A 27953-nucleotide genomic window follows, 5' to 3' on the forward strand; every position below is an offset into this window, starting at 1 on the left:
AGGCGCGAGGAAGATGGCGGCCTCCGGCGTGTGGGAGAGTCTGGCGGCCGCGCTGCACCCGCGGGTTTTACAGACGCTGCGGGAGCTCGGCTTCACTCACATGACCCCGGTGCAGGTAACGCGGGAGCGGGGGGCCCTCTGTATATGTACTGTCCCCCTCTCCTCAAAAACCAGCCCTCGACCCTCCGTCCCTCCAACCTCCCTCCCTCTCCCCTCCAACCTCCCTCTCCCCTCCAGCCTCCCTCTCCCCTCCAACCTCCCTCTCCCCTCCAGCCTCCCTCTCCCCTCCAGCCTCCCTCTCCCCTCCAGCCTCCCTCCTTCTCCCCTCCAACCTCCCTCCCTCTCCCCTCCAACCTCCCTCCCTCTCCCCTCCAACCTCCCTCCCTCTCCCCTCCAGCCTCCCTCCCTCTCCCCTCCAACCTCCCTCCCTCTCCCCTCCAACCTCCCTCCCTCTCCCCTCCAACCTCCCTCCCTCTCCCCTCCAACCTCCCTCCCTCTCCCCCTCTCCCCTCCAACCTCCCTCCCTCTCCCCTCCGAAGTCCTTGAACATGTTGTAGCCTCCCAAATCCGTGCCCATCTTTCCCAGAACTCCATGTTTGAATGCCTTCAATCTGGTTTCCGCCCCTGCCACAGAACCGAAACGACTCTCATCAACGTCACAAATGACATCTTTTGTGACTGTGACAAAGGTAAACTATCGCTCCTCGCCCTCCTGGACCTGTCTGCAGCCTTTGACACAATTGACCACTCTGTCCTCCTCCAACGCCCCTCCACCATCGTCCAGTTGGGTGGGACTGCACTCGCCTGGTTCCATTCCTATCGATCTCATTGTAGCCAGAGAATCGCCTGCAAAGGCTTCTCTTCCCACCCCCACATCGTTACCTCTGGTGTCCCCCCCCAAGGGTCAGTCCTTGGCCCCTCCGATTTCTCATCTATATGCTGCCCCTTGGCGATATCATCCGGAAACACGGCCTCAGTTTTGCGGAAAAACAGTGAGGCCAATAGTGAAACGGCTTGGGTTCCCAGGCTGGGAGTTACTGCCCTCTGTCCTTCTGTTCCACCATTTCCCTTAGTACCTCACTCAAGTGGCTGTGCTGCTGGTGTAAGCCTCGACAGTGAGGCTGGCTATCCAACCATGGGGGCATCACAAACAAGCGTGATCCTGTTCTTCACTCCAGAGACCAGCAACAGGCACTGGGCAGTGATCAGAGAAGCAATCCCGGCTGATTTCCCTTCCCTTATCCCAGAGCGCAGAGGCCTGGCCAACATCCACTAACTGAGTAGATTCACTCGATTTGCAGCAGAAGTGCTTCCACACAGGGTTAATAGAACATGGAATGCTTTACCACAAGGGGCCATTGAGGTTGAGACTAGGAGATATTAGGACAGCTTGGTGAAAAAGGTTTTAAGGAGCGTATTATAGGAAGAGTGAGGGATGGAGAGGGTTAGAGAGGAAATCCCAGAGCTCAGCAGATGCTGAGTCAAAAGGGGGATGTAATACCTGAGCAGGAGTCAGTGATTTCAGGAGAGGAAGGGAAATGTAAGGTGAATGTAACACCCATTGCCTGTGTGTTTTCTTGCAGTCTGCAACAATCCCTCTGTTTATGAGCAACAAGGATGTGGCTGCAGAAGCTGTAAGTTGCCCGATAACCTTATTCTCTCTCTGCTGTTGGTTGAATGTTCTGCCACCGTTGGATAAACTGAAGTCTTCATTTAACACAGGTAACCGGCAGTGGGAAAACCTTGGCTTTCGTCATTCCTATTTTGGAAATCCTGTTAAAGCGAGAGGAGAAGTTAAAGAAGCTGCAGGTTTGTACCTGGCGGGGATTCATTTATCCTGCATGCCGTAAAGTAAAGCTTCTCCATTCCATGTGAATTGAGGGTTTTTTGGTTGTAAAATAGATATTAGTTGGAATTTGATTTCAGGGAATGTTCAGAGAGAGAGAGGGGTGTTACTTGGATCATTGTTAACCCTCTCATCTCTGAGTCAGAGGGTCATGGGTTCAAGCCCTACTCCAGAGACTTGAGCTCATAATCCTTTCTTTAAGGAGGTGCCCCAAATTGTCTAGAAAAGCGCTATTTGGCCGAACTAATGCCTTGTACAGTTCATCATTACTCCGTATTCTGTATGCAATGCCTCTAGGTATAAAACCTTCCAGGCCTTATCGACATGCGCTGCCCCTTTTAATGACCTGTATCTCTGCTGTTCTATTCCATTTAAGGGCCCAGAAATTGCGGTTGGAGGCTTTCCGGGCGATGCCTCTGATCTGAAAAATCCATGAGGTTTGGAGATTTTTGGTCCTGGGCCTCTCTGTGAAGGCCTGGGCAGGGGCCACAAATTCAGGGCCAAAGTCTTTCTCCTTTCTCCATTCTTGCTTCCTAGGGGTCTTGCTTCACAGTTTTCTTCGTTGAACTGTATCTGCCCACCTGGCCGTTCCTCCTTGTGCCCTGCATCCTTTCATAGTTTGCCTAACCCCCAATTTGGTGTCATCAGCAAATTTCAGTATCGTTCCCTCAGATCATAAGCCCAGATCATTTCTGTAATTATGAGCGACCCCAAACAGAGCCCTGTGGACGGCCACTTCTGCCATCTCTCCAGTCTGAGAAACTTTCCTCTCTCCCAGCCTCCACCCGTATGCTCTCCATGTGGTCGTATTCCTCTTAACAGCACGTGAAATTATCTTTGCTGTATGTCTCGCATGTAGCATCCAGTCAGATTACCCAAACACATCCTCGCCCGATACAACTGACTGGGAGCAAAGTTGGAGCTGGACTTAAACCCAGGTTTGCCTAAAGTGAAAGGACAAAGTGATAAACCGCAGCACCATCCCCTCCCCATATCCCGGGGAATTCACAGCAAACATAGAAACATAGAAAATAGGTGCAGGAGTAGGCCATTCGGCCCTTCGAGCCTGCACCGCCATTCAATAAGATCATGGCTGATCATTCCCTCAGTACCCTTTTCCTGCTTTCTCACCATACCCCTTCATCTCTTTAGCCGTAAGGGCCATATCTTAACTCCCTCTTGAATATATCCAATGAACTGGCATCAACAACTCTCTGCGGCAGGGAATTCCACAAGTTAACAACATTCTGCGTGAAGAAGTTTCTCCTCATCTCAGTCCTAAATGGCTTACCCCTTATCCTCAGACTGTGTTCCCTGGTTCTGGACTTCCCCAACATCGGGAACATTCTTCCTGCATCTAACCTGTCCAATCCCGTCAGAATCTTATATGTTTCTATGAGATCCCCTCTCATCCTTCTAAACTCCAGTGAATAAAGGCCCAGTTGATCCAGTCTCTCCTCGTATGTCAATCCAGCCATCCCTGGAATCAGTCTGGTGAACCTTCGCTGCACTCCCTCAATAGCAAGAATGTCCTTCCTCAGATTAGGAGACCAAAACTGTACACAATATTCCAGATGAGGCCTCATTAAGGCCCTGTACAACTGCAGTAAGACCTCCCTGCTCCTATACTCAAATCCCCTAGCTATGAAGGCCAACATACCATTTGCCGCCTTCATCGCCTGCTGTACCTGCATGCCAACTTTCAATGACTGATGTACCATGACACCCAGGTCTCGTTGCACCTCCCTTTTTCCTAATCTGCCGCCATTCAGATTATATTCTGCCTTTGTGTTTTTGCCCCCAAAATGGATAACCTCACATTTATCCACATTATACTGCATCTGCCATGCATTTGCCCACTCACCTAACCTGTCCAAATCGCCCTGCAGCCTCTTAGCGTCCTCCTCACAGCTCACAACGCCACCCAGTTTAGTGTCATCTGCAAACTTGGGAGATATTACACTCAATTCATTCATCTAAGTCATTGATGTATATTGTAAATAGCTGAGCCCTGCGGCACTTTACTAGTCACTGGCCTCCCATTCCAAAAAGGACCCGTTTATCCTGACTCTCTGCTTCCTGTCTGCCAAACAATTCTCTATCCACGTCAGTACATTACCCCCAATACCATGTGCTTTGATTTTGCACACCAATCTCTTGTGCGGGACCTTGTCAAAAGCCTTTTGAAAGTCCAAATATACCATATCCACTGGTTCTCCCTTGTCCACTCTACTAGTTACATGCTCAAAAAAATTCCAGATTTGTCAAGCATGATTTCCCTTTCATAAATCCATGCTGACTTGGACCGATCCTGTCGCTGCTTTCCAAATGCGCTGCTATTTCATCCTTAATGATTGATTCCAACATTTTCCCCACTACTGATGTCAGGCTAACCAGTCTATAATTACCCGCTTTCTCTCTTCCTCCTTTTTTAAAAAGTGGTGTTACATTAGCTACCCCCCAGTCCATAAGAACTGATCCAGAGTCGATAGACTGTTGGAAAATGATCACCAATGCATCCACTATTTCTAGGGCCACTTCCTTAAGTACTCTGGGATGCAGACTATCAGGCCCCGGGGATTTAGCGGCCTTCAATCCCATCAATTTCCCGCCTAATAAGGATATCCTTCAGTTCCTCCCTCTCACTAGACCCACTATCCCCTAGTACATTCGGAAGGTTATTTGTGTCTTCCTTCGTGAGACAGAACCAAAGTATTTGTTCAATTGGTCTGCCATTTCTTTATTCCCCATTATAAATTCACCTAAATCCGACTGCAAGGGACCTACGTTTGTCTTTACTAATCTTTTTCTCTTCACATATTTATAGAAGCTTTTGTAGTCAGTTTTTATGTTCCCTGCAAGCTTCCTCTCGTACTCTATTTTCCCCCTCTTAATTAAACCCGTAGTCCTCCTCTGTTGAGTTCTAAATTTCTCCCAGTCTTCAGGTTTGTTGCTTTTTCTGGCCAATTTATATGCTTCTTCTTTGGCTTTAACACTATCCTTAATTTCCCTTGTTAGCCACGGTTGAGCCAGCTTCCTTGTTTTTTTTTACTCCAGACAGGGATGTACAATTGTTGAAGTTCATCCATGGTATCTTTAAATGTTTGCATTGCCTATCCACCGTCAACCCTTTAAGTGTCCTTTGCCAGTCTATTCTAGCCAATTCACGCCTCATACCGCCGAAGTTACCTTTTCTTAAGTTCAGGACCCTAGTTTCCGAATTAACTGTGTCACTCTCCATCTTAATAAAGAATTCTACCATATTATGGTCACTCTTCCCCAAGGGGCCTCGCACAACAGGATTGCTAATTAGTCCCTTCTCATTACACATCACCCAGTCTAGGATGGCCAGCTCTCTAGTTGGTTCCTCGACATATTGGTCTAGAAAACCATCCCTAATACACTCCAGGAAATCCTCCTCCACAGCGTTGCTACCAGTTTGGTTAGCTCAATCAATATGTAGATTAAAGTTGCCCATGATAACTGCTGTACCTTTATTGCACACATCCCTTATCTCTTGTTTGATGCTGTCCCCAACCTCACTACTACTGTTTGGTGGTCTGTACACAACTCCCACTAGTGTTTTCTGCCCTTTGGTATTCCGTAGCTCCACCCATACCGATTCCACATCATCCTGGCTAATGTCCTTCCTTACTATTGCATTAATTTCCTCTTTAACCAGCAATGCCACCCCACTTCCTTTTCCTTTCTGTCTATCCTTCTTAAATGTTGAATACCCCTGGATGTTGAGTTCCCAGCCTTGGTCACCCTGGAGCCATGTCTCCGTGATGCCAATTACATCATATCCGTTAACTGCTATCTGCGCAGTTAATTCGTCCACCTTATTCCGAATACTCCTCGCATTGAGGCACAGAGCCTTTAGGCTTGTCTTTCTAACACACTTTGCCCCTTTAGAATTTTGCTGTAATATGGCCCTTTTTGTTTTTTTGCCTTGGGTTTCTCTGCTCTCCAATTTTATTATTCTCCTTTCTATCTTTTGCTTCTGCCTCCATTTTATTTCCCTTTGTCTCCCTGCATAGGTTCCCATCTCCCTGCCATATTAGTTTAACTCCTCCCCAACAGCACTAGCAAACACTCCCCCTCGGACATTGGTTCCGGTCCTGCCCAGGTGCAGACCGTCCGGTTTGTCCTGGTCCCACCTCCCCCAGAACCGGTTCCAATGTCCCAGGAATTTGAATCCCTCCCTTCTGCACCACTCCTCAAGCCACGTATTCATCTGAGCTATCCTGCGATTCCTACTCTGACTAGCACGTGGCACCGGTAGCAATCCTGAGATTACTACTTTTGAGGTCCTACTTTTTAATTTAGCTCCCTAAATTCGTCTTGTAGGACCTCATCCCGTTTTTTTACCTATATCGTTGGTATCTATATGCACCACGACAACTGGCTGTTCACCCTCCCTTTTTAGAATGTCCTGCACCTGCTCCGAGATATCCTTGACCCTTGCACCAGGGAGGCAACATACCATCCTGGAGTCTCGGTTGCGGCCACAGAAACACCTATCTATTCCCCTTACAATTGAATCCCCTATCACTATCGCTCTCCCACTCTTTTTCCTGCCCTCCTGTGCAGCAGAGCCAGCCACGGTGCCATGAACTTGGCTGCTGCTGCCCTCCCCACTGATGAGTCATCCCCCTCAACAGTACCCAAAGCAGTGTATCTGTTTTGCAGGGGGATGACCGCAGGAGATCCCTGCACTACCTCCCTTGCACTGCTCTTCCTGCTGGTCATCCATCCCCTATCTGGCTGTGTACCCTTTACCTGCGGTAAGACCAACTCGCTAAACGTGCTATTCACGTCATTCTCAGCATCGTGGATGCTCCAGAGTGAATCCACCCGCAGCTCCAGTGCCACAATGCGGTCTGTCAGGAGCTGGAGGCGGATACACTTCCCGCACACGTAGTCGTTGGACACTGGAAGCGCCCCGGAGTTCCCACATAGTACAGGAGGAGCATAACACGTGTCCGAGCTCTCCTGCCATGTCTTAACCCTTAGATTAACTTTATTTGGCAACAATAATGCTAAAAGGTTACTTACTGATAAAGAAAAAGAAAAGCTACTTACCATCAACTGCTGCAATTCCTGGTCATTTGAGACAAGCAGGGCCCATGTATCCGAGCTTTGTTCGAGTAGATTGTCCTGAAAGCGATGTGGTGTATCGTACCATCGAATAACAAGCAACTGGTTTGTTTTCCACATTACAACAGTGATGACACGTCAAAAAGTACTTCATTGGCTGTGAAGCGCTTTGGGTCCTAAGATTGTGGAAGGCGCTACAGAAATGCGAATCTTTTGTTGCACCAAGGTCTGCCGACTGACTTGTGGTTGTGTTTCTTGCCATGTCCAGGTTGGGGCGCTCATTATCACGCCAACAAGGGAGCTCGCGATCCAAATTGACGAGGTGTTGAGACAGTTCACGGTGCACTTCCCACAGTTCAGGTGCGTTTGGAAATCATCCATTCAATTGAAGGTGAGCGGCTTTGTGTGCGAAAGGATTCTATTTACAAACTTAATAAACATTGCATTTTGTGTTCAGTCAGATTCTCTTCATTGGTGGGAGTAATCCGATTGAAGATGTTGAGAAATTCAAGAAGCAGGGGTAAGTTGATTCTCGAACAGTGTGGGACAGACCAGAGGGTCTTGTCCTGTCCATCTTTGTTCCTGTGTTCCAGCCCAATCTGTTGGTTTGTCCCTTACTTACAAAGCCGATGGACTTGGTTACACCAGGTTGCCGGTACTCATTCAGGATTGGGAATCGGTGGCGTCTTCCTCCTCCCACTAGGTTACAGTCTCCCTCCACTACTGTGTCTTATCAGCCATTCTTCATGTGTCAGCTCGACAGTGAATGTCGGCAGGCTGGGGCATCGACGCCGAGCTCGCTCTGAGCCACATCTGGCTCCGTGCCATTTGCAGAAGTTGACTCTGGACAGTGATCAGAAATGGAAAGGATACGGCTGAGTTTTCACCGCCCCAGCCAGTTATAATGTCCCCAACAGCCGTGATCCAGCTGCAAACTCTGCACAGACCCTGAATCAGGCCAGGCTGTTTACCAACCAAATGCCTTAAGCAGATGATGATTAGCGGTAAGAAAATAACAGTCTCTCCCCTCCACTCCCCTCCCTCCTGTTTCAGGATCTATTTTGTGTACTTGCCCCAAACACGCGTCCCTTTTTGAATCGTTTCCTTTTGATGCCACAGTTGGGTTACGAGTTGTTTGGTGTTCACTTACCGCACAGGCCACGAAGTGTGAAGAAGTTTCTCGGCTGAGTTTATGTGATGAATTCTGTAGGTCAGTGTCTCTCCTTGTACAGAATCACTGCTGTTAATAACTGGGGTCCTGGTTACTGTGTGTTGTAGTAACTGTTATAGGTTTGCTGACGTGATTTCCCCCCACACTTCCAGGTTAACTATTTGTGTTCTGCTGGCTGGGTGTCGCACTGCGGCTTTGGGATCTCTGCTGTGTGTGTGAGTCAAGGAGCCCTGCTGGGGGATTTGGTGGGGTATGTCCTGAGTTTCCCCGTCCTTGGTCACAAAACACGTTGGCAGCGGCTGCACAGAACTCAAAAGAAAGACTTGCATTTCTATAGCACCTTTCACGACCTCAGGATGTCCCAAAGCGCTTTACAGCCAACAGAGTACTTTTGAAGTGTAGTCACTCTTGTAATGTAGGCAACACGGCAGGAAATTAGTGCACAGTAAGCTCCCACACACAGCTGACCCAGATAATCTGTTTTAGTGATGTTGATTGAGGGATAAATATTGGCCCCAGGACACCGGGAGAACTCCCCTGCTCTCTTTCGAGTATTGTCATGGGATCTTTTATGTCCACTTGAGAGAGTAAATAGGGCCTTGGTTTAACGGCCCCTCCGACAGTGCGGCGCTCCCTCAGTACTGCCCCTCCGACAGTGCGGCGCTCCCTCAGTACTGCCCCTCCGACAGTGCGGCGCTCCCTCAGTACTGCCCCTCCGACAGTGCGGCGCTCCCTCAGTACTGCCCCTCCGACAGTGTGGCACTCCCTCAGTACTGCCCCTCCGACAGTGTGGCACTCCCTCAGTACTGCCCCTCCGACAGTGCGGCTCTCCCTCAGTACTGCCCCTCCGTCAGTGCGGCGCTCCCTCAGTACTGCCCCTCCGACAGTGCGGCGCTCCCTCAGTACTGCCCCTCCGACAGTGCGGCGCTCCCTCAGTACTGCCCCTCCGACAGTGCGGCACTCCCTCAGTACTGCCCCTCCGACAGTGCGGCACTCCCTCAGTACTGCCTCTCCGACAGTGCGGCACTCCCTCAGTACTGCCCCTCCGACAGTGCGGCACTCCCTCAGTTACTGCCCCTCCGACAGTGTGGCATTCCCTCAGTACTGCCCTGGAGTATCAGCCTGGATTCTCTGGAGTGGGACTTGAACCCATGACTTTCTGACTTGGGTGAGTGTGTTACGATTGCCACCTGTTTTTTAACAAAAGAATGATGTAATAAGTTGACATGGCACAGGAAGCATTTGCATTGATACAGAAGAGACCAAGTTTTGATTGCTGTGTCTATATGCCAGAGGGAACATTGTGGTTGGCACCCCTGGCCGTTTGGAGGACATGTTCCGGCGGAGGGCCGACGGACTGGATCTCGCCAGCTGTGTGAAGACTCTGGATGTCTTGGTACTGGACGAGGCTGATCGGCTTCTGGACTTGGGATTTGAAGCAAGGTATGGTTCCTAACCACAACAGCAACGTATTCGGGGAAAGCACAATGAGCCAGGGTTGAACTTGTAAATACAAGAACAAAATACAAAAGGAACCAGTTCAGTTTTTTGCAGGGTTCGGGGGTTCACTCAGGGATTTCCTGGTGAATCGGAGGATTTCCATTGTTTTAATACAGTGCCTGGGAAATCATTCCTGCTCTTCCCAAACCTTTTCCATGTCCAGCTGCTGTGCATGCTAAACCTTCCACTTATATTTGGATGCCACTTCACAAACCAAGCATGGAAGAAAATGCCAGAGTCATTTGCATCAAAGAACTAACTTTACTGCTGCTCCCCTAACCTGGCCCCAGTTCCTGTAAAGGTCTTTGCCGATAATGTAGCGTGGATAGTCAAAAGAAAAAAATAACTTTATTTTGTGCCTTTCATGACCTCAGGAACTTCCAAAGTGTTTTACAGCCAATGAAGTTCTTTATTTTTTCTCAGTGTAGTCAGTTGTAATGTAAGGGAATGTGACAGCCAATTTGGGCACAGGAAGCTGCCACAGACATGGCCAGATAATCTGCTTTAATGATAGTTGAGGGATAAATGGTAATGCAGATGAAGGGAGAGAACGTCTCCTCTTCGAATAGTGCCGTGGGATCTTTTACGATGTATAAATCCATCTATGAGGGCAGTTTAAAGATAGCACCTCCCTCCGCACCGGTCCAAACAGTTAGCCTAGATTATGTGCTCAGCTCCTGGAGTGGGCCTCGAACCCACAACTTCCTGACTCCGAGGCGAGAATGCTAACACGGAGCCATGGCTAACTACAGTTTATACCGTGCAAGGTTCATACAAAGTTCATTGACCTGAAACCCCCCTCTGTGCACTGTTTAACTGACCTCTTAGTGTGGTTAAAATAAAGTGAATAAATAATTAAAGAATATGGGGCAAAGAGATTGTGTATGAACATGTAAATCCATCAGTGACACTGACCAGTCTAACCAGCTCTTTGTGTGTCAGACCTATCTGGTTAATTGGGATAGTAACAGAGTTCCCTCTGAGGCTGCAGAGTATGGGAAAGGTCCCGTCCGGGCAGCTCACTGACCTCCCCACACCATCCGGGCCGGGCCCCACTGTAAACCCCGCCCATCACAGGCCCCACTGTAAACCCCGCCCATCACAAGCCCCGCTGTAAACCCCGCCCATCACAAGCCCCGCTGTAAACCCCGCCCATCACAAGCCCCACTGTAAATCCTGCCCGGGCCTGGCCCCACTGTAAACCCCGCCCAGGCCCCACTGTAAACCCCGCCCAGGCCCCACTGTAAACCCCGCCCAGGCCCCACTGTAAACCCCGCCCAGGCCCCACTGTAAACCCTGCCCAGACCCCACTGTAAACCCTGCCCATCACAGGCCCCACTGTAAACCCTGCCCATCACAGGCCCCACTGTAAACATCGCCCAGGCCCCACTGTAAACCCTGCCCATCGCAGGCCCCACTGTAAACCCTGCCCATCGCAGGCCCCACTGTAAACCCTGCCCATCACAGGCCCCACTGTAAACATCGCCCAGGCCCCACTGTAAACATCGCCCAGGCCCCACTGTAAACATCGCCCATCGCAGGCCCCACTGTAAACCCCGCCCATCGCAGGCCCCACTGTAAACATCGCCCATCACAGGCCCCACTGTAAACCCCGCGCATCGCAGGCCCCACTGTAAACCCTGCCCATCGCAGGCCCCACTGTAAACCCTGCCCATCGCAGGCTCCATTGTAAACATCGCCCATCACAGGCCCCGCTGTAAACATCGCCCATCGCAGGCCCCACTGTAAACATCGCCCATTGCAGGCCCCACTGTAAACCTTGCCCATCGCAGGCCCCGCTGTAAACATCGCCCATTGCAGGCCCCACTGTAAACCCTGCCCATCGCAGGCCCCACTGTAAACCCCGCCCAGGCCCCACTGTAAACCCCGCCCATCGCAGGCCCCACTGTAAACCCCGCCCATCGCAGGCCCCACTGTAAACATCGCCCATCGCAGGCCCCACTGTAAACCCCGCCTATCGCAGGCTCCATTGTAAACATCGCCCAGGTCCCACTGTCAACCCCGCCCGGGCCGGGCCCCACTAAGCATCGCCCATCGCAGGCCCCACTGTAAACCCTGCCCCGTGTGGACATTTAAAGGGACCGCGCACTAACAGGCCGCGCAGAACAAAGCGCAGCTCGCAGGGAACGTTGGAGAGCAACATTTCTGATATCGGAGTATCCGTGCAGTGATCCTTTGGTCATACTCATGGTAAACAGATTAATAATTCAGTCTACAGCTTAGAAAGTATTTGTTCCGTAGAAAGATATCCACAGGTCAATACGCCGTTCCTCTGTCACGCTATATTAATCAAAGTCCACGCCTCCTAAGTTCACTAGTTAACCCCTCCGTACAAACACCAGACAAGTTTCCTGTGTTCACTCTAATATGGACAGTCACAACTTGAAAACACCAGTAACATTTACAGTTCAGCTAAACACATCATCAGACCCGATTACAGCAAACACGGACTCATTTTCTATCACCCAGCGCTTGTTTATAGGGAAAAGTTCGAAAAGGTTAAAATTGTGAAAATGAGCCTAGAAACTGTGTTGTGAGCTTTACAGTAAATGTGTTGACAGCCCCACTGTGACACTGGCCCGAGGAATGCTGAAGAAGCCCATTACTGCATTCGTTGCATTCAATAGTAACATTCAAAAGAGAATTGGATAAGTACGTGAAGGGAAAAGAAATGTGCAGGGTTCTGGGGAAAGAGTGGGGCAGTGGGATTAATCACAAGGCCAGCACAGCACAGTGGGCCCAGTGGCCTCCTGCGCTGCATCGTTCTATGATTAAGGTTCATGCACTAATATCACAAACTGTTGCGGCTGTATTGTGACAACCACTGCACCTTCCTGTGAAACCCCACTCTTTTTTTCTGCTGTTGCTGCAGCCTGAACGTCATCCTGGGGTTTTTGCCGAAACAGCGGAGAACGGGCCTCTTCTCAGCCACTCAAACACAAGAGGTGGAAAACCTAGTGCGAGCGGGCCTGAGGAACCCGGTGCGGATCACGGTGAAGGAGAAGGGGGCAGTGGGAGACAGCACCCAGAAAACACCCCTCCGGCTGCATAACTATTACATGGTGAGATTGTAGGACGTGAGGGGGGCGGGGCGAGGGGGCAGGTGGTGAGGGGGGGGGCGGGGCGAGGGGGCGGGCAGTGAGGAGGGGGGGTGGGGCGAGGGGGCGGGGTGGGCTGGGCGATGAGGGGGGCGGGGTGGAGGGGTGGGCTGGGCGATGAGGGGGGGGCGGGGTGGGCTGGGCGATGAGGCGGGCAGGACGATGGGGCGGGGTGGGCTGGGCGATGAGGGGGGCAGGACGATGGGGCGGGGTGAGGGGGCGAGGCGGGGTGGGCTGGGCAATGAGGGGGGGCAGGATGATGGGGCGATGAGGGGGCAGGACGATGGGGCGAGGAGGGGTGGGCTGGGCGATGAGGGGGCAGGATGATGGGGCGTGGAGGGGAGGGCTGGGCGATGAGGGGGCAGGACGATGGGGCGTGGAGGGGTGGGCTGGGCGATGAGGGGGGCGGGGTGGAGGGGTGGGCTGGGCGATGAGGGGGCAGGACGATGAGATGGGCTGGGCGATGAGGGGGCAGGACGATAGGGCGGGGTGGGCTGGGCGATGACTGGGGCAGGACGATGGGGCGTGGAGGGGTGGGCTGGGCGATGATGGGGCGTGGAGGGGTGGGCTGGGCGATGAGGGGGCAGGACGATAGGGCGGGGTGGGCTGGGCGATGACTGGGGCAGGACGATGGGGCGTGGAGGGGTGGGCTGGGCGATGATGGGGCGTGGAGGGGTGGGCTGGGCGATGAGGGGGCAGGACGATAGGGCGGGGTGGGCTGGGCGATGACTGGGGCAGGACGATGGGGCGTGGAGGGGTGGGCTGGGCGATGATGGGGCGTGGAGGGGTGGGCTGGGCGATGAGGGGGGCAGGACGATGAGATGGGCTGGGCGATGAGGGGGCAGGACGATGGGGCGAGCGGGGGCAGGCAGAGTATGGCCACGGTCCGTCACTCTGAGCAGCTCACTGAGCACAATCACTGATTTCCCCTCAGCGTTGAAGACCAGGCCTCCGGCACCTTTCTTGATGTGTCACACATCTCGCCACACTTTATCCCTTTTACCCTTTTCCCCGATCTTTATTGTTTCATTTTTCTTTTGCATTTTGTTCATATCTATTTTCCGTTAATTATTTTCCATTTTCTTTCAGTGCTTTCTTACTATTGTTTTAACTTGTTGAGTGTTTTGTTTTTGTATTCTGATTTTTTTTTTTGTCCAATCTTAGCCGAGCTCCAGAGAAGGTAGACACTCTGCCTGCCCCTACGTTTCCGCTTTATATCTGAGCACATTCTCTTTCTACGATCTCTGGGTCTGGTGTTTAGGATTCACACCGTTTTGTTTCTCACGCTCCCTTTGCTCACACACTCCTCTGCCTTACAACAACAATGTGTATTTATATAGCGCCTTTAACATAGTGAAATGTCCCAAGGTGCTTCACAGGAGGATTATGAAATAAAAATTTGACACCGAGCCGCATAAGGAGAAATTAGGGCAGGTGACCAAAAGCTGGGTCAAAGAGGCAAGTTTTAAGGAGCGTCTTGAAGGAGGAGAGGAGAGAGAGACGGAGAGGTTTAGGGAGGGAGTTCCAGAGCTTGGGGCCAGGCAACAGAAGGCACGGCCACCGATGGTGGAGTGATTATAATCAGGGATGGTCAAGAGGCGAGTGTCCTGTGTCTCTGCTCGTGGCTCAGGTGTTGATGTACAGTGGCTGGCTCCCTCGGCTTAGGGGAACCTCAGTCCCACTAGTGTGAGGCAGACTTTGTTTGATGTTGTTGGGATCCTTTGAGCCACATGGCTCTCTGTAGCGGGAGGGCAAGAATCAAACCGACTTGAACCCAGAACCTGGGTTGGAGTGGCCGGGTGGATCTCTCTCCATGGCCGCTCTCCATCATCTCTGCGGTCGAGACAGCGTGTGGAAGTGCTGTCTGTCTGATAGTTACAGATAACTGTGTGGTCCCAGGTGGGAAATTATTCACTCACTGTTATGTTTTATTAATTTCCCTTTCTGAGGGGCAGCTTCCTGTCAGTCCCCATCACCTGCTTCCAGGTGAGAGCGAGCACTTGCTCACGGTAATACGGTAATATCTGCTGCAAGGAGTGTCCCATCATATCAGTGATACAGTTCTCCCTGTCCCCACTCCGATCGTTCTCCCGCCCCTGTCCCTCCCCGCCCCAGTCCAGTTCCCCCTCCCCCCCCCCCCACCCCACCCCTATCCAGTTCCCCCTCCCCCCGCCCCAGTCCAGTTCCCCCTCCCCCCCCCCCCCACCCCTATCCAGTTCCCCCTCCCCCCGCCCCAGTCCAGTTCCCCCTCCCCCCCCACCCCTATCCAGTTCCCCCTCCCCCCCCCCCCCACCCCACCCCTATCCAGTTCCCCCTCCCCCCCCCACCCCACCCCTATCCAGTTCCCCCTCCCCCCGCCCCAGTCCAGTTCCCCCTCCCCCCCCCACCCCAGTCCAGTTCCCCCTCCCCCCCCCCACCCCACCCCTATCCAGTTCCCCCTCCCCCCCCCACCCCTATCCAGTTCCCCCTCCTCCCCCCCACCCCTATCCAGTTCCCCCTCCCCCCCCCACCCCTATCCAGTTCCCCCTCCCCCCCCCCACCCCTATCCAGTTCCCCCTCCCCCCCCCACCCCTATCCAGTTCCCCCTCCCCCCCCCACCCCTATCCAGTTCCCCCTCCCCCCCCCACCCCTATCCAGTTCCCCCTCCCCCCCCACCCCTATCCAGTTCCCCCTCCCCCCCCACCCCTATCCAGTTCCCCCTCCCCCCCCCACCCCTATCCAGTTCCCCCTCCCCCCCCACCCCTATCCAGTTCCCCCTCCCCCCCACCCCTATCCAGTTCCCCCTCCCCCCCACCCCTATCCAGTTCCCCCTCCCCCCCCCCCACCCCTATCCAGTTCCCAGTCGTCCCTCCACTTTTTTCCCCCCGCCCCGATCCAGTTCCCCCTCCTCCCCGATAGGGTTCCCCCTGTCCCTTGCACCGCCCCGATAGGGTTCCCCCTGTCCCTTGCACCGCCCCGATAGGGTTCCCCCTGTCCCTTGCACCGCCCCGATAGGGTTCCCCCTGTCCCTTGCACCGCCCCGATAGGGTTCCCCCTGTCCCTTGCACCGCCCCGATAGGGTTCCCCCTGTCCCTTGCACCGCTCCGATAGGGTTCCCCCTGTCCCTTGCACCGCCCCGATAGGGTTCCCCCTGTCCCTTGCACTGCCCCGATAGGGTTCCCCCTGTCCCTTGCACCGCCCCGATAGGGTTCCCCCTGTCCCTTGCACCGCCCCGATAGGGTTCCCCCTGTCCCTTGCACCGCCCCGATAGGGTTCCCCCTGTCCCTTGCACCGCCCCGATAGGGTTCCCCCTGTCCCTTGCACCGCCCCGATAGGGTTCCCCCTGTCCCTTGCACCGCTCCGATAGGGTTCCCCCTGTCCTATGTGCCTGTGATGTGTTTGTTTTTAATTTTTGTTGTTTGTTACTCAGACGTGTCGAGCAGATGAGAAGTTTAACCAGTTGGTCGCCTTCCTGCGTCGACATAAAACCGAGAAACATCTGGTCTTTTTCAGGTAATTGTTACTCTTGCTGAAAAGGCAACGTTTTCTCAAATGTTCTTTGGCTTTTCATTTGAAATGTCCTTTGTGAGGCCTCTTGTTATTGTGTCTGACCTGTGCAATGTCTGATGGAGGATTTTAATCTGGCAAAATGTCGCTGAAAACCAAGTAGCAGGAGTTTGGTAAGTTTTAATTTTGCCAATTTCAGTCGGGCCAACAGCTGGCGGCAGTTAGAAACATAGAAATTTACAGCGCAGAAGGAGGCCATTCCGGCCCATCGTGTCCACGCCGGCCGACAAAGAGCCGCACGGCCCTCGGTCAGTGGCCCTGAAGGTTACATATAAACCTATGAACAATGGCGGAAAGGCAAAGAGCACCCAGCCCAACCAGTCCGCCTCACACAACTGTGACACCCCTTATACTGAAACATTCTACACTCCACCCCAACCGGAGCCGTGTGATCTCCTGGGAGAGGCAAAAAAACAGATAAAAACCCAGGCCAATTTGGAAAAAAAAGTCTGGGAAAATTCCTCTCCGACCAATCCAGGCAATCGAAACTAGTCCAGATCACCCTGGCCGTATTCGATACCCTGCCTTTCGAAATGTAGATTTATTCGATCCTTCAGGATTTTTTCCAATTTTCCCACTACTGAAGTTAGGCTGACAGGCCTGTAATTAAACAAGGGTACCACATCAGCAGTCCTTCAATCCTCCAGCATCATGCCTGAATCCAAAGAGGACTGGAAAATGATGGTCAGAGCCTCTGCTATTTCCTCTCTTGCTTCGTTCAACAGCCTGGGATGCATTTCATCCGGGCCTGGGGACTTATCCACTTTCAAAGCTGCCAACCCCCCTAATACCTCTTCTCTCACTATGTCTATTTCTTCCAGAATTTCACACTCCTCGATAGTATCTGTATTGGTTCATTCGGAGAAAAAACACAAACTGCCTTCAAAGACTTTCATTCATCGAGCGCTTATCATTGGTCTCTGAAAGAGCCACAGGCTTCACATACTTCGAGTGTAGCTGTTAGATCTCTTAATTTCCAATGAAATACGAACTCCGGTTGTAGTTTTAATGTAATTTTATTCTGGCAGCAGCAACAAGCTTCTGGCTTTAAGCCAGGCCTTTGTCCTTCTGAGACCACATGGTCAAAATGGTTGTACTTATACCTGACTCAGTTTACAGAAAAGAACGCGCCTTCTTTGACCTTATTTGCTCAATTGATAGTCTGTTAACCTGTAATTGGCTCGCTACCATAGGTCCTAAAATGTCAAGTTGATTGATGACTTAATGCAATGTGGTCTGTGTTTTCTCAAAACTGCAGCCAGGCTGCAGAGCTTGAATTCTCTATCAGTAGCGTCTGTTGTGGAGGCAAACATGGTATTCATTTATACACAGCAAGATCCCATAAATAGCAATGAGATGCAGAACCAGTTTGCCTATTTTTGGTGGTGTTTGATGATTAATGTTAGCCTGGACACTGGGAGAATTCCCTCCCTCCTTTGAATAATGCTAAGGGATCTTTCATCTCCACAGGTGGGGTGGGGAGGCGGGAGCGGGGGTGTGACGATGGGCAGTGCAAGGCGAGGTTTAACGTGGTGGCACCTCCGACACTGCAGCATTCCCTTGTGTCAGCCTAGAGATGCCCAAGTCCTGCACTAGGACTTGAACCCACAGCCTTCGACTCCGAGGTTAGTACAGCAAGGCTCCGAATCTCCCCCGGTTGTTGTGCTGCTGGGCTGAATATCTCCGTGTCTGTCCAGCACAATTGCTGACTAGCTGCTGAGGCTGCAGTAATACCGTTTTAGCCTCATTCACTAAGTTTAGTAGAAAATGTCTTTCACACAATCCAGGTAAATGTGCTCCACACGTGTATATTTATTGAACAATCCTCTCCCAACGTTCAGTAACCAAGGAAGTAAAACACTTGACGATCAAAGCGCATTCACACACACTGCTTTTCATTTTATCATTTTACCAACAAAAAGGTTAAAGTTCACCTTCATACCCCGTGTGAATATGAGGATTCTGCTCGCAGCCCCAATGACAGAGTCTATTATTAATTAATTATTTACTAATCCGAAATACAATTAGTCACATCTGCATTCCCAATCTGCGTGACCGCGATGTGGAAGGGTTGAGAAAAGCTCCCTGCTCACTGCCAACAAATATTTATTGCAGAGTTTAATTGAAGCTGTCCTTTGTTTCAGTACGTGTGCTTGCGTGGAATATTACGGGAATGGACTGGATGCCTTGGTGAAAAATGTGCGAATAATGTGCATTCACGGGAAGATGAAACACAAACGCAACAAGATCTTCACTGAATTCCGGCAGCTTGAAAGGTAAAGGTTTTCATTTAGGGATACAACTGGCACAGCTTGGCTAGTCCAGCGAGTTCCCGAGCCTCGCGGAGCAGGAAGGTTCCAGCGAGTTCCCGAGCCTCATGGAGCAGGAAGGTTCCAGCGAGTTCCCGAGCCTCGCGGAGCAGGAAGGTTCCAGCGAGTTCCCGAGCCTCGCGGAGCAGGAAGGTTCCAGCGAGTTCCCGAGCCTCGCGGAGCAGGAAGGTTCCAGCGAGTTCCCGAGCCTCGCGGAGCAGGAAGGTTCCAGCGAGTTCCTGAGCCTCGCGGAGCAGGAAGGTTCCAGCGAGTTCCCGAGCCTCGCGGAGCAGGAAGGTTCCAGCGAGTTCCTGAGCCTCGCGGAGCAGGAAGGTTCCAGCAAGTTCCCGAGCCTCATGGAGCAGGAAGGTTCCAGCGAGTTCCCGAGCCTCGCGGAGCAGGAAGGTTCCAGCGAGTTCCCGAGCCTCGCGGAGCAGGAAGGTTCCAGCGAGTTCCCGGGCCTCGCGGAGCAGGAAGGTTCCAGCGAGTTCCCGAGCCTCGCGGAGCAGGAAGGTTCCAGCGAGTTCCCGGGCCTCGCGGAGCAGGAAGGTTCCAGCGAGTTCCCGGGCCTCGCGGAGCAGGAAGGTTCCAGCGAGTTCCCGAGCCTCGCGGAGCAGGAAGGTTCCAGCGAGTTCCTGAGCCTCGCGGAGCAGGAAGGTTCCAGCGAGTTCCTGAGCCTCGCGGAGCAGGAAGGTTCCAGCTGTGGTTTGTGGCCTGAGCTCACTTCAGGTGCAGCAGGAATGGGCATCCTATTACTGATTTCAGCGAGAGGAGAATGTGCCAGTGTTTCCACTCCTGTTCCTAATTCCATCTTGTCATGTCCTGCTGGATGCTCCAAACATGCACTTTACTGGTATATTTATATTAAACATGCACTTTACTGGTGTATTTATATTAAACATGCACTTTACTGGTATATTTATATTAAACATGCACTTTACTGGTATATTTATATTAAACATGCACCCTTTTAATTCATTCCTGGGGTGTGGGTGTCGCTGGTGAGTCCCTAGTTGCCCTTGAGAAGGTGGTGGTGAGCCGCCTTCTTGAACCACTGCAGTCCGTGTGGTGAAGGTGCTCCCACAGTGCTGTTAGGGAGGGAGTTCCAGGATTGTGACCCAGCGACGATGAAGGAACGGCCGATATATTTCCAGGTCAGGATGGTGTGTGACTGGGAGGTGGTGGTGTTCTCATGCGCCTGCTGCCCTACTGGTTTATGTAGGACACTGCATTACTTTTCAGTGCTTTACACCCTGCTCTAACCTGACTATGCTGCACTGAACTATCTTTTCTTATCTCTCCCAGTGGTATTTTGGTTTGCACTGATGTCATGGCTCGTGGCATCGACATCCCTGAGGTTGACTGGGTGCTGCAGTATGACTCTCCCAGCAGTGCCAGGTACTTACTCAGTCGCTTCATTGGCTGTAAGGGGCAGAATAAATATCGTCCAATGGACAACAGAATTATATACTGAATGAAAACTGTTCTCCAGTATTAAAATTAGAAATTTAGTTGATGAGTCAATTTTTAAATTAAAATCAGCCTTTAGCTGGTGAATGGAGTGTGGGAGGGGGGAATGCGAGCGACCACAGTTGAGATCATGGTTATGTTGTCTGGCTCAGCAATTGTAACTGAAATCAGCTGTTAGATTCCAGTGGGTGTTTCAGCTGGCTTGTTTCAGATAAACGTGTCCGGTGTTTGGCGGATGTACCGATCGGTGTCGGTGTTTAACGCCTGTTACCTTTGTTTATTTTTAGTGCCTTTGTCCACCGCTGTGGACGGACAGCTCGCATTGGTCACCACGGCAACGCCCTTGTATTCTTGCTTCCTATGGAGATGACTTATGTCAACTTTCTTTCCATTAATCAGAGAGTACGTTTGCTTATTTTTCCAAAGTATTTTAAAATTAAACCATGTGACTTCTCTCTCAGATCTCACACCTTTCTCAGTCTCTATAATCTGACATTTTCCAATGCACGGGTTTGAGGGACTGGCCGGGGATGTTGTAAGGCCTGCTGAGGGTTTGTTTCACGAAGCATCACCAGTAGATTTACACCAGTGACCTGCTCTGGCCAAGGAGCTCCTTCATTAAAGTGGAAATTTGCATCTAAAGAGAAAAGGTTACTGTTTGAAGTTGAGGCGCTACATTGAAACTGGTTTTAATATTAATTTAAGCCTTTGATATTCAGATATCTCGTGTCTCCTGTGAAGTGTCAGTGATCAACTTGCTGCATCTCAATTAGGCGGTAAAGCAAAGTTACTGTTACCACTCCTAAACCTCTGTTGAAGTGTCTCTTTGTTTAAACGAGTTTGTTCTCCTACAGTGTCCGATGGAGGAGATGAAGCTCCTGAAAGATTCTGCAGATGTCCTGCCCCAGCTGAAGAAGTTGGCAAAGTCTGACCGAGCCATCTTTGAGAAAGGGATGAAGGGATTTGTGTCTTTCATTCAGTCTTACGCGAAACACGAGTGCAGCTTGATATTCCGAATCAAAGGTAACTGGACAGAAGGGCCAGGCAGGAGTGGATGGTACAAACGATAGAACTGTCCAGCTCACACTGTTTCCAAAATAAATGACACCAGGACTCTGCATAGGAGCCTGACAGTCAGTAAGAGGAAGTCACTTCACTGTTTTCCAACACAATCACAGCGAGTGTTTTATCTCGTTTCTTCATCTCCGTCTTGAAAGTTCCTTTTGACCCACAGCCTTTTGGGGAGAGAGTTCCAGATTCCTGCCACCCTTTGCCTTAAAAAGTGCTTCCGGATTTCACTCCTGAACGGCCTGGCTCGAATATTAACATTGTGCCCCTTTATTCTGGATTTCCTCACCAGAGGAAACAGTCTCTCTCTACCCCATCAACTTCTTTAACCATCTTAAACACCTCAATTAGAGCACCCCTTAATCGTCTACACTCGATGGAATACAAGCCCAGTCTGTGCAACCTGCCCTCGTCATTTAACCCTTTTATCCCCGGTATCATTCTGGGAAACGTGCGCTGCTCCCCCTCCGAGGCCAATATACCCTCCCCGAGGGGAGGGGCCCAGGACTGATCGCGGTTACTCCAGATGGGGTCTGATCAGAACTCTGTACAACTGAAGCCTCTCTCCCACCTCTCTTGAGATAAAGGCCATTCGCCTTTTTAATTATTTTTTGTACTTGTCCATTAGCTTTGAGCGATTTCTGTACCTCGCTCTGCTCCTCCATTGTCCCGAGTCTCTCTCCATTTAGAAAATATTCCCATTTGCCTTTCTTTGGATCTGAAGTGGATGCCCTCACACTTTCCCACATCGAACTCCATCTGCCACAGATTTTCCCACTCACTGAGCCTGTCGATGTCCCGCTCGATATGCCTGCTCTACGCAAAAGGAGCCTCCAGCAATGATTTTCGCAATGATGTATTTTCCAGATCTGGATTTTGCAGCAGTCGCCAGGGGCTTCGGTCTGCTTAAACTGCCCAAGATGCCGGAGTTGAAAGGGAAAAGTTTTCCTGGTTTCATTCCCGAGGACATAGATACAAACTCCATCCGATACAGAGACAAAAACCGAGAGAAACAGAGGCAGAGAATGTTGGCAGAGCTGCAGCAGGAGAGGCAACAAAATGAAGGGAAAAAGAAATTTGTGAAAAACAAGCCCTGGTCAAAGCAGAAAACAAAGCGAGACAAGAGGAAAAAGCAAGCAGCCAAAAGGAAGCAAGATGAGGTGAGGTGGACTGGGGAGGGAACATAGCAACTGGAGGAGGCCATTCAGCCCCTCGAGCCTGTTACACAGGAACAGGAGGAGGCCCATTCAGCCCCTCGAGTCTGTTACACAGAAACAGGAGGAGGCCATTCAGCCCCTCGAGCCTGTTACACAGGAACAGGAGGAGGCCATTCAGCCCCTCGAGCCTGTTACACAGGAACAGGAGGAGGCCATTCAGCCCCTCGAGCCTGTTACACAGGAACAGGAGGAGGCCCATTCAGCCCCTCGAGCCCGTCGCACAGGAACAGGAGGAGGCCCATTCAGCCCCTCGAGCCTGTTACACAGGAACAGGAGGAGGCCCATTCAGCCCCTCGAGCCTGTTACACAGGAACAGGAGGAGGCCCATTCAGCCCCTCAAGCCTGTTACACAGGAACAGGAGGAGGCCATTCAGCCCCTCGAGCCTGTTACACAGGAACAGGAGGAGGCCATTCAGCCCCTCGAGCCTGTTACACAGGAACAGGAGGAGGCCCATTCAGCCCCTCGAGCCTGCTACACAGGAACAGGAGGAGGCCCATTCAGCCCCTCGAGCCTGTTACACAGGAACAGGAGGAGGCCATTCAGCCCCTCGAGCCTGTTACACAGGAACAGGAGGAGGCCATTCAGCCCCTCGAGCCTGTTACACAGGAACAGGAGGAGGCCCATTCAGCCCCTCGAGCCTGTTACACAGGAACAGGAGGAGGCCATTCAGCCCCTCGAGCCTGTTACACAGGAACAGGAGGAGGCCATTCAGCCCCTCGAGCCTGTTACACAGGAACAGGAGGAGGCCCATTCAGCCCCTCGAGCCTGTTACACAGGAACAGGAGGAGGCCATTCAGCCCCTCGAGCCTGTTACACAGGAACAGGAGGAGGCCCATTCAGCCCCTCGAGCCTGTTACACAGGAACAGGAGGAGGCCCATTCAGCCCCTCGAGCCTGTTACACAGGAACAGGCCATTCAGCCCCTCGAGCCTGTTATACAGGAACAGGAGGAGGCCATTCAGCCCCTCGAGTCTGTTACACAGGAACAGGAGGAGGCCCATTCAGCCCCTCGAGTCTGTTACACAGGAACAGGAGGAGGCCCATTCAGCCCCTCGAGCCTGTTGCACAGGAACAGGAGGAGGCCCATTCAGCCCCTCGAGCCTGTTACACAGGAACAGGAGGAGGCCCATTCAGCCCCTCGAGCCTGTTACACAGGAACAGGAGGAGGTCATTCAGCCCCTTGAGCCTGTTGCACAGGAACAGGCCATTCAGCCCCTCGAGCCTGTTATACAGGAACAGGAGGAGGCCCATTCAGCCCCTCGAGCCTGTTATACAGGAACAGGAGGAGGCCCATTCAGCCCCTCGAGCCTGTTACACAGGGACAGGAGGAGGCCATTCAGCCCCTCGAGCCTGTTACACAGGAACAGGAGGAGGCCATTCAGCCCCTTGAGCCTGTTACACAGGAACAGGAGGAGGCCCATTCAGCCCCTTGAGCCTGTTCCGCTATTCAATGAGATCAGCCTGCTGAGCTGCGATCTAACTCAATATACCCACCTTTGCCCCATATCCCTTTGGTTAACAAAAATCTAACACTCAATTAAAATGAACAATTGATCGAGCATCAATTGCTGTTTGCGGAAGAGAGTTCCAAACTTCTACCACCCTTTGTGTAGAAGTGTTTCCTAATCTCATTCTTGAAAGATATGGCTTTAAGTTTTAGACCATGTCCTCTAGTCCTAGATTCACCAACGAGCAGAAATAGTTTCTCTCTATCTACCCTTTCTGTTCCCCTTAATATCCTGAAAACTTCTATCAAGTCACCCCTTAACCTTCTAAATTCTAGGAAATACAACTTGAATTTGTGTAATCTCTCATAATTTAACCCTTGGAGTCCGGGTATCATTCTGGTAAACCCTCGCTGCACTCCCTCCAAGGCCAATATATCCTTTCCTAATGTCTGGTGCCCAGAACTGCTCTGTGCTCCAGGTGTGGTCTAACCAGGGTTTTGTACAGCTGCAGTATAACTTCTACCCCCTTGTATTCTAGTCCTCTCGATATAAAAGCCAGAGGCGTGGGTTGTGGTGTGGTGTGGTGGGGTGGGTAGGGGCGGAGGTGGGAGAGGCTGGTGGGCTGATGCGGAGTGCATTCGGCTGGGGAGGGGATGGGTGCAGTAGGGTGGGGCATAGGCGAGAGGGACAGAGAGGGGTGTCTGATGTTTTGTAGGTTTCTTTAAGTGACGGAGCTTCTGGTAGCTGAAATGTGGATGATTTTGAAAGGCCAGCACAGTGTAAGGGCTTTTCTGAAGATCGTGTGATGCTGAAAGGTTGATCAGTAATTCTCCTTTAACCTGAGGTGCATTGTGGTACTGAAAGTTGGAAGTAGCAGAATATTGGAGAAAATATGGCTTAAAAAAAATTGCCTTTTCAACACCAGATTCCCCAGCTGCACCATCCCATTCATATTAAACCCTGACGTTAAAGTATCACCGGTTAGATAATCAAGGCTCCTGTATCTGGTTAATATAGATGTTCCTGGTTAGCCCTGCTCTCCACACACCACCCTCCCACACCCCATCTCTGAACAATGAGCATGAATCTTCCACGCCCCGTTGCTTGGTTTTACGATGAAATCCCTCCTCCGCTGTCCTGTACCCTGTAATTACCGGCTCTGGAACAAAGCTCCCATAATCAACAGATTAAGCTGGGAATGTTTGACTGGTCTGTTTGTCTTTTATTAATTTTTTTTCACAATTCATGTAGTTAATAAAGTACCTTGTGTGTATGCTGATTAGAAGTTGGTTAACTCTGACTTGATCAAACTCCGTGAATCCTCACCATCCAGGTCACTAACGCTGCCATTTTACAGGGATCTGATGTGGGGGAGGAGGATATGGATGAACTTCTCAACGACACCCGATTGTTAAAGAAGCTGAAAAAGGGGAAGATCAGTGAGGAGGAGTTTGAGAAACAGCTGACGGGTACATGAGGGACAGGTGAACTGGAAGCTGGCTGACCTTTGAAACATTGTGAATATTTTCAAAGCAATTCCTTTTTTAATCCTGGACTTTACTGTGTAAAAAAAATTTGGATCTGTTCAGATTAATTTGTATATAAAAAAAAAAATTCCTGACCTTAACGGCATCATTTGTTGGGGTGCTCGGCTGTAAAACCTGCCTGTTTGTGTCTCCATCGCTAATTAAAAGAAAAGGACAATTGTGGAAGAATGTGAGAGAACATTGGCAGTGTCGGCCCGGGCTGAGTGGGTGACGCCAGAGACTTCAACCCAGAATCTGGGTTGACAATCCAGTGCCGTGCTGAGGGAGTGCTGCACTGTCGGAGGTGCCGTCTTTCAGATGAAGCATTAAACTGAGGCCCGGTTTGCCCTCAAAGAACATAGGAATTAGGGCAGCACACTCACTTCGCAGTCAGAAGGTTGTGGGTTCAAGTCCCACTCCAGGGACTTGAGCACAAAAATCTAGGCTGATGCTCCCAGTGCTGTGCTGAGGGAGTGCAGTGCTGAGGGAGTGCTGCACTGTCGGAGGTGCCATCTTTCGGATGAGATGATAAACAGAGATAAATGGCGGAGCAGGCTCGAAGGGCCGTATGGCCTACTCCAGCTCCTAATTCCTATGTTCTTTGAGGGCAAACCGGGCCTCAGTGATGTAAAATATCCCATGGCACTATTTTGAAGATGATCAGGGGAGTTCTGGTCAATATTTATCTCAATCAGCATCACTATCACATTGCTGTTTGTGGGAGCTTGCTGTGCGCAAATGGACTGCCGCGTTTCCCATATTACAAATGGCTACGTTAATTGGCTGTAACGTGATTTAGGATATTCTGAGGTCATAAAAGGTGCTATATAAATGAAGATCATTATTTCAGTAACCGGCCTTCTCTGTTGCTCCAGCTGCATTTGGCTGCCAGCACAAACCAGGGATTTAATCGTGTCTGGTCTGTGTTGTCCCTCATCACTGGGCAGTTTCTGCCAAACTGGCCAGGAAGCCCAGATACATCATTTGTGCTTTTATTTGACTCATTGTTTTATTCTCTGAACTGTGAGAGACTTTAGGTTTGGAAAGCAAGGTTGGTGGCTACATTGTGAATGAGAGGCCATGTGCAACGGCCCCTTGACAGCGGTTTGGCCTCACCCGGACAAAGGCTTTTCAAAAAATTATTGATCAGTTTTATAAATACCAGGAATGTCGATGAAAAAATGTAATCAGTACACAACTAGCCATAAATGAGATTTTATTCATATATCGAACAGGCAATGCATGTAACAGAAACGGTAGCTGTAACCCCATAAACCTGCAGCCCAGAAAGGAGTCAGTCTCTGAGGTGGGGAGGAAAATGAAGCCCAGTGATGCTGTACATGATCGCAGAGGCCCTTGACGTTCTGGGAGTGACTCTGGAAAGGTTTTGTCAGTGAATTGGTTTCCTGAGCCACTTATTTCTGAAAGGACAGTCTCTTTTGGGCAAGTTGACTTCTGGCTTCTCACTACTGTAAAAGCAGCAACTCCCCAAAAGGTGTGGGCCTACTGACCATTCCTGAGCTGGAAGGCAGATGTTTAACCCCCCCCACCCAACCTCTCCTACCTCATTAATATCTTCTTTGGTTGACCACTCAGACAACAAAAGTTAATGCAAGTATCAATTAATCTTAATTTACAACACAGACGACCATTCGGCCCACAATCCCTCTTGCCACATCTTTTCAAATTTTTATTCTTCAAATCCACTTTCCTTTTATTGTGGATTATGCTCCTGTGTGCAAAAAAAATTATTCTCTTAATTTCTCCCTTTTATTCTTTTGATAAATTTCTAGTTACTGACTCACCAACCGTGGTCACTTTTTCGTCATTTACTTTATCAATGCAGGTGGAGGCAACTGGCTTTAAAATGTTCCCCCTAATTGGCCTGGGTTTGTAACCTCGATTATCACCTCTCCCAAGCAATCCCATGGTGTGGGTAGGGTGGGTTTATATATTGTGATTAAGGGATCGCAGTTGTGGGACAGGTTGGATGGAGCAGAGGGTCTGCTCCTGTCCGTCACTCTGGCCATTCTACACCAGCTCTTCTATTTTTGGCACTTTATGAATATCATTTAGTAAGAATTACTAATTGATCGGTGGAGTATATTTAAAAGATAATTGTCCTGGTTTTATATGTCCATCTTGCGTCAGTGTTTCTGTTTAATTACTGTAGTTTTCAGAAGTGCATGATCGATTATTACAAATACAATTTAATTAATTCATCACTAACTGCAGATGGTGTGAGAACTCCCAGATCCGTGAACAAAAGTGTAATGAATGACGGGGGTGTATAGTCCACTGTCGGATGTTCGAGTGCTAGATTCTTCGCCGATTTCAATATGTCTGCTTTGTACTGTTTTTAAAAAAAAAAAAAATAGGTAATTAACATTTTACAACTACAGCCAGTTACAGCACGGAAAGCCATTCGGCCCACTGTGTCTGTACTAGCTCGTTACTAGAATAATTCAATACAAATCCCCTTGCCCTGTATTTTCCTCTGCTTCAAATATTGATCCTTTAAAAGATGCTCTCAACTCGACATCAAAATACAAATTCCTCGATTGCTGATGATGGAAGATAAATGATGCACAGGATTCTAAGTCTACAGAAATGCATAATAAAATCTAAAATAA

General features: G+C 50.7%; 2 protein-coding genes across 5 annotated transcripts in view; one reads left to right on the plus strand and one right to left on the minus strand.

Moving 5' to 3' along the window:
• On the plus strand, nucleotides 1–27952 carry ddx55 (DEAD (Asp-Glu-Ala-Asp) box polypeptide 55). 2 transcript variants are annotated; one of them, XM_070888186.1, is made up of 14 exons: nucleotides 1–115; nucleotides 1584–1634; nucleotides 1723–1809; nucleotides 7215–7306; nucleotides 7404–7466; nucleotides 9411–9560; nucleotides 12511–12700; nucleotides 16146–16228; nucleotides 18427–18558; nucleotides 19897–19989; nucleotides 20349–20463; nucleotides 20916–21084; nucleotides 21997–22289; nucleotides 25152–27952. In XM_070888186.1, the coding sequence occupies exons 1-14, from the start codon at nucleotides 14–16 to the stop codon at nucleotides 25269–25271; spliced, it is 1740 nt and encodes a 579-aa protein (XP_070744287.1). In that variant the 5' UTR covers nucleotides 1–13; the 3' UTR covers nucleotides 25272–27952. The 2 variants fall into 2 exon arrangements, with proteins under 2 accessions (XP_070744287.1, XP_070744288.1); XM_070888187.1 differs by lacking the exon at nucleotides 19897–19989.
• The window catches only part of eif2b1 (eukaryotic translation initiation factor 2B, subunit 1 alpha), a 14793-nt gene continuing 13359 nt past the window's right edge, over nucleotides 26520–27953 (minus strand). For all 3 annotated transcript variants that reach the window (XM_070888188.1, XM_070888189.1, XM_070888190.1), the window contains one exon: nucleotides 26520–27673. In XM_070888188.1, coding sequence (XP_070744289.1) covers nucleotides 27518–27673 — 156 coding nt within the window. In that variant the 3' untranslated portion in view covers nucleotides 26520–27517. The remainder of the gene's footprint in view (nucleotides 27674–27953) is intronic.

The sequence above is a fragment of the Pristiophorus japonicus genome, chromosome 8, assembly GCF_044704955.1.
Source record: "Pristiophorus japonicus isolate sPriJap1 chromosome 8, sPriJap1.hap1, whole genome shotgun sequence".
In the NCBI taxonomy this organism is placed as follows: domain Eukaryota; kingdom Metazoa; phylum Chordata; class Chondrichthyes; family Pristiophoridae; genus Pristiophorus; species Pristiophorus japonicus.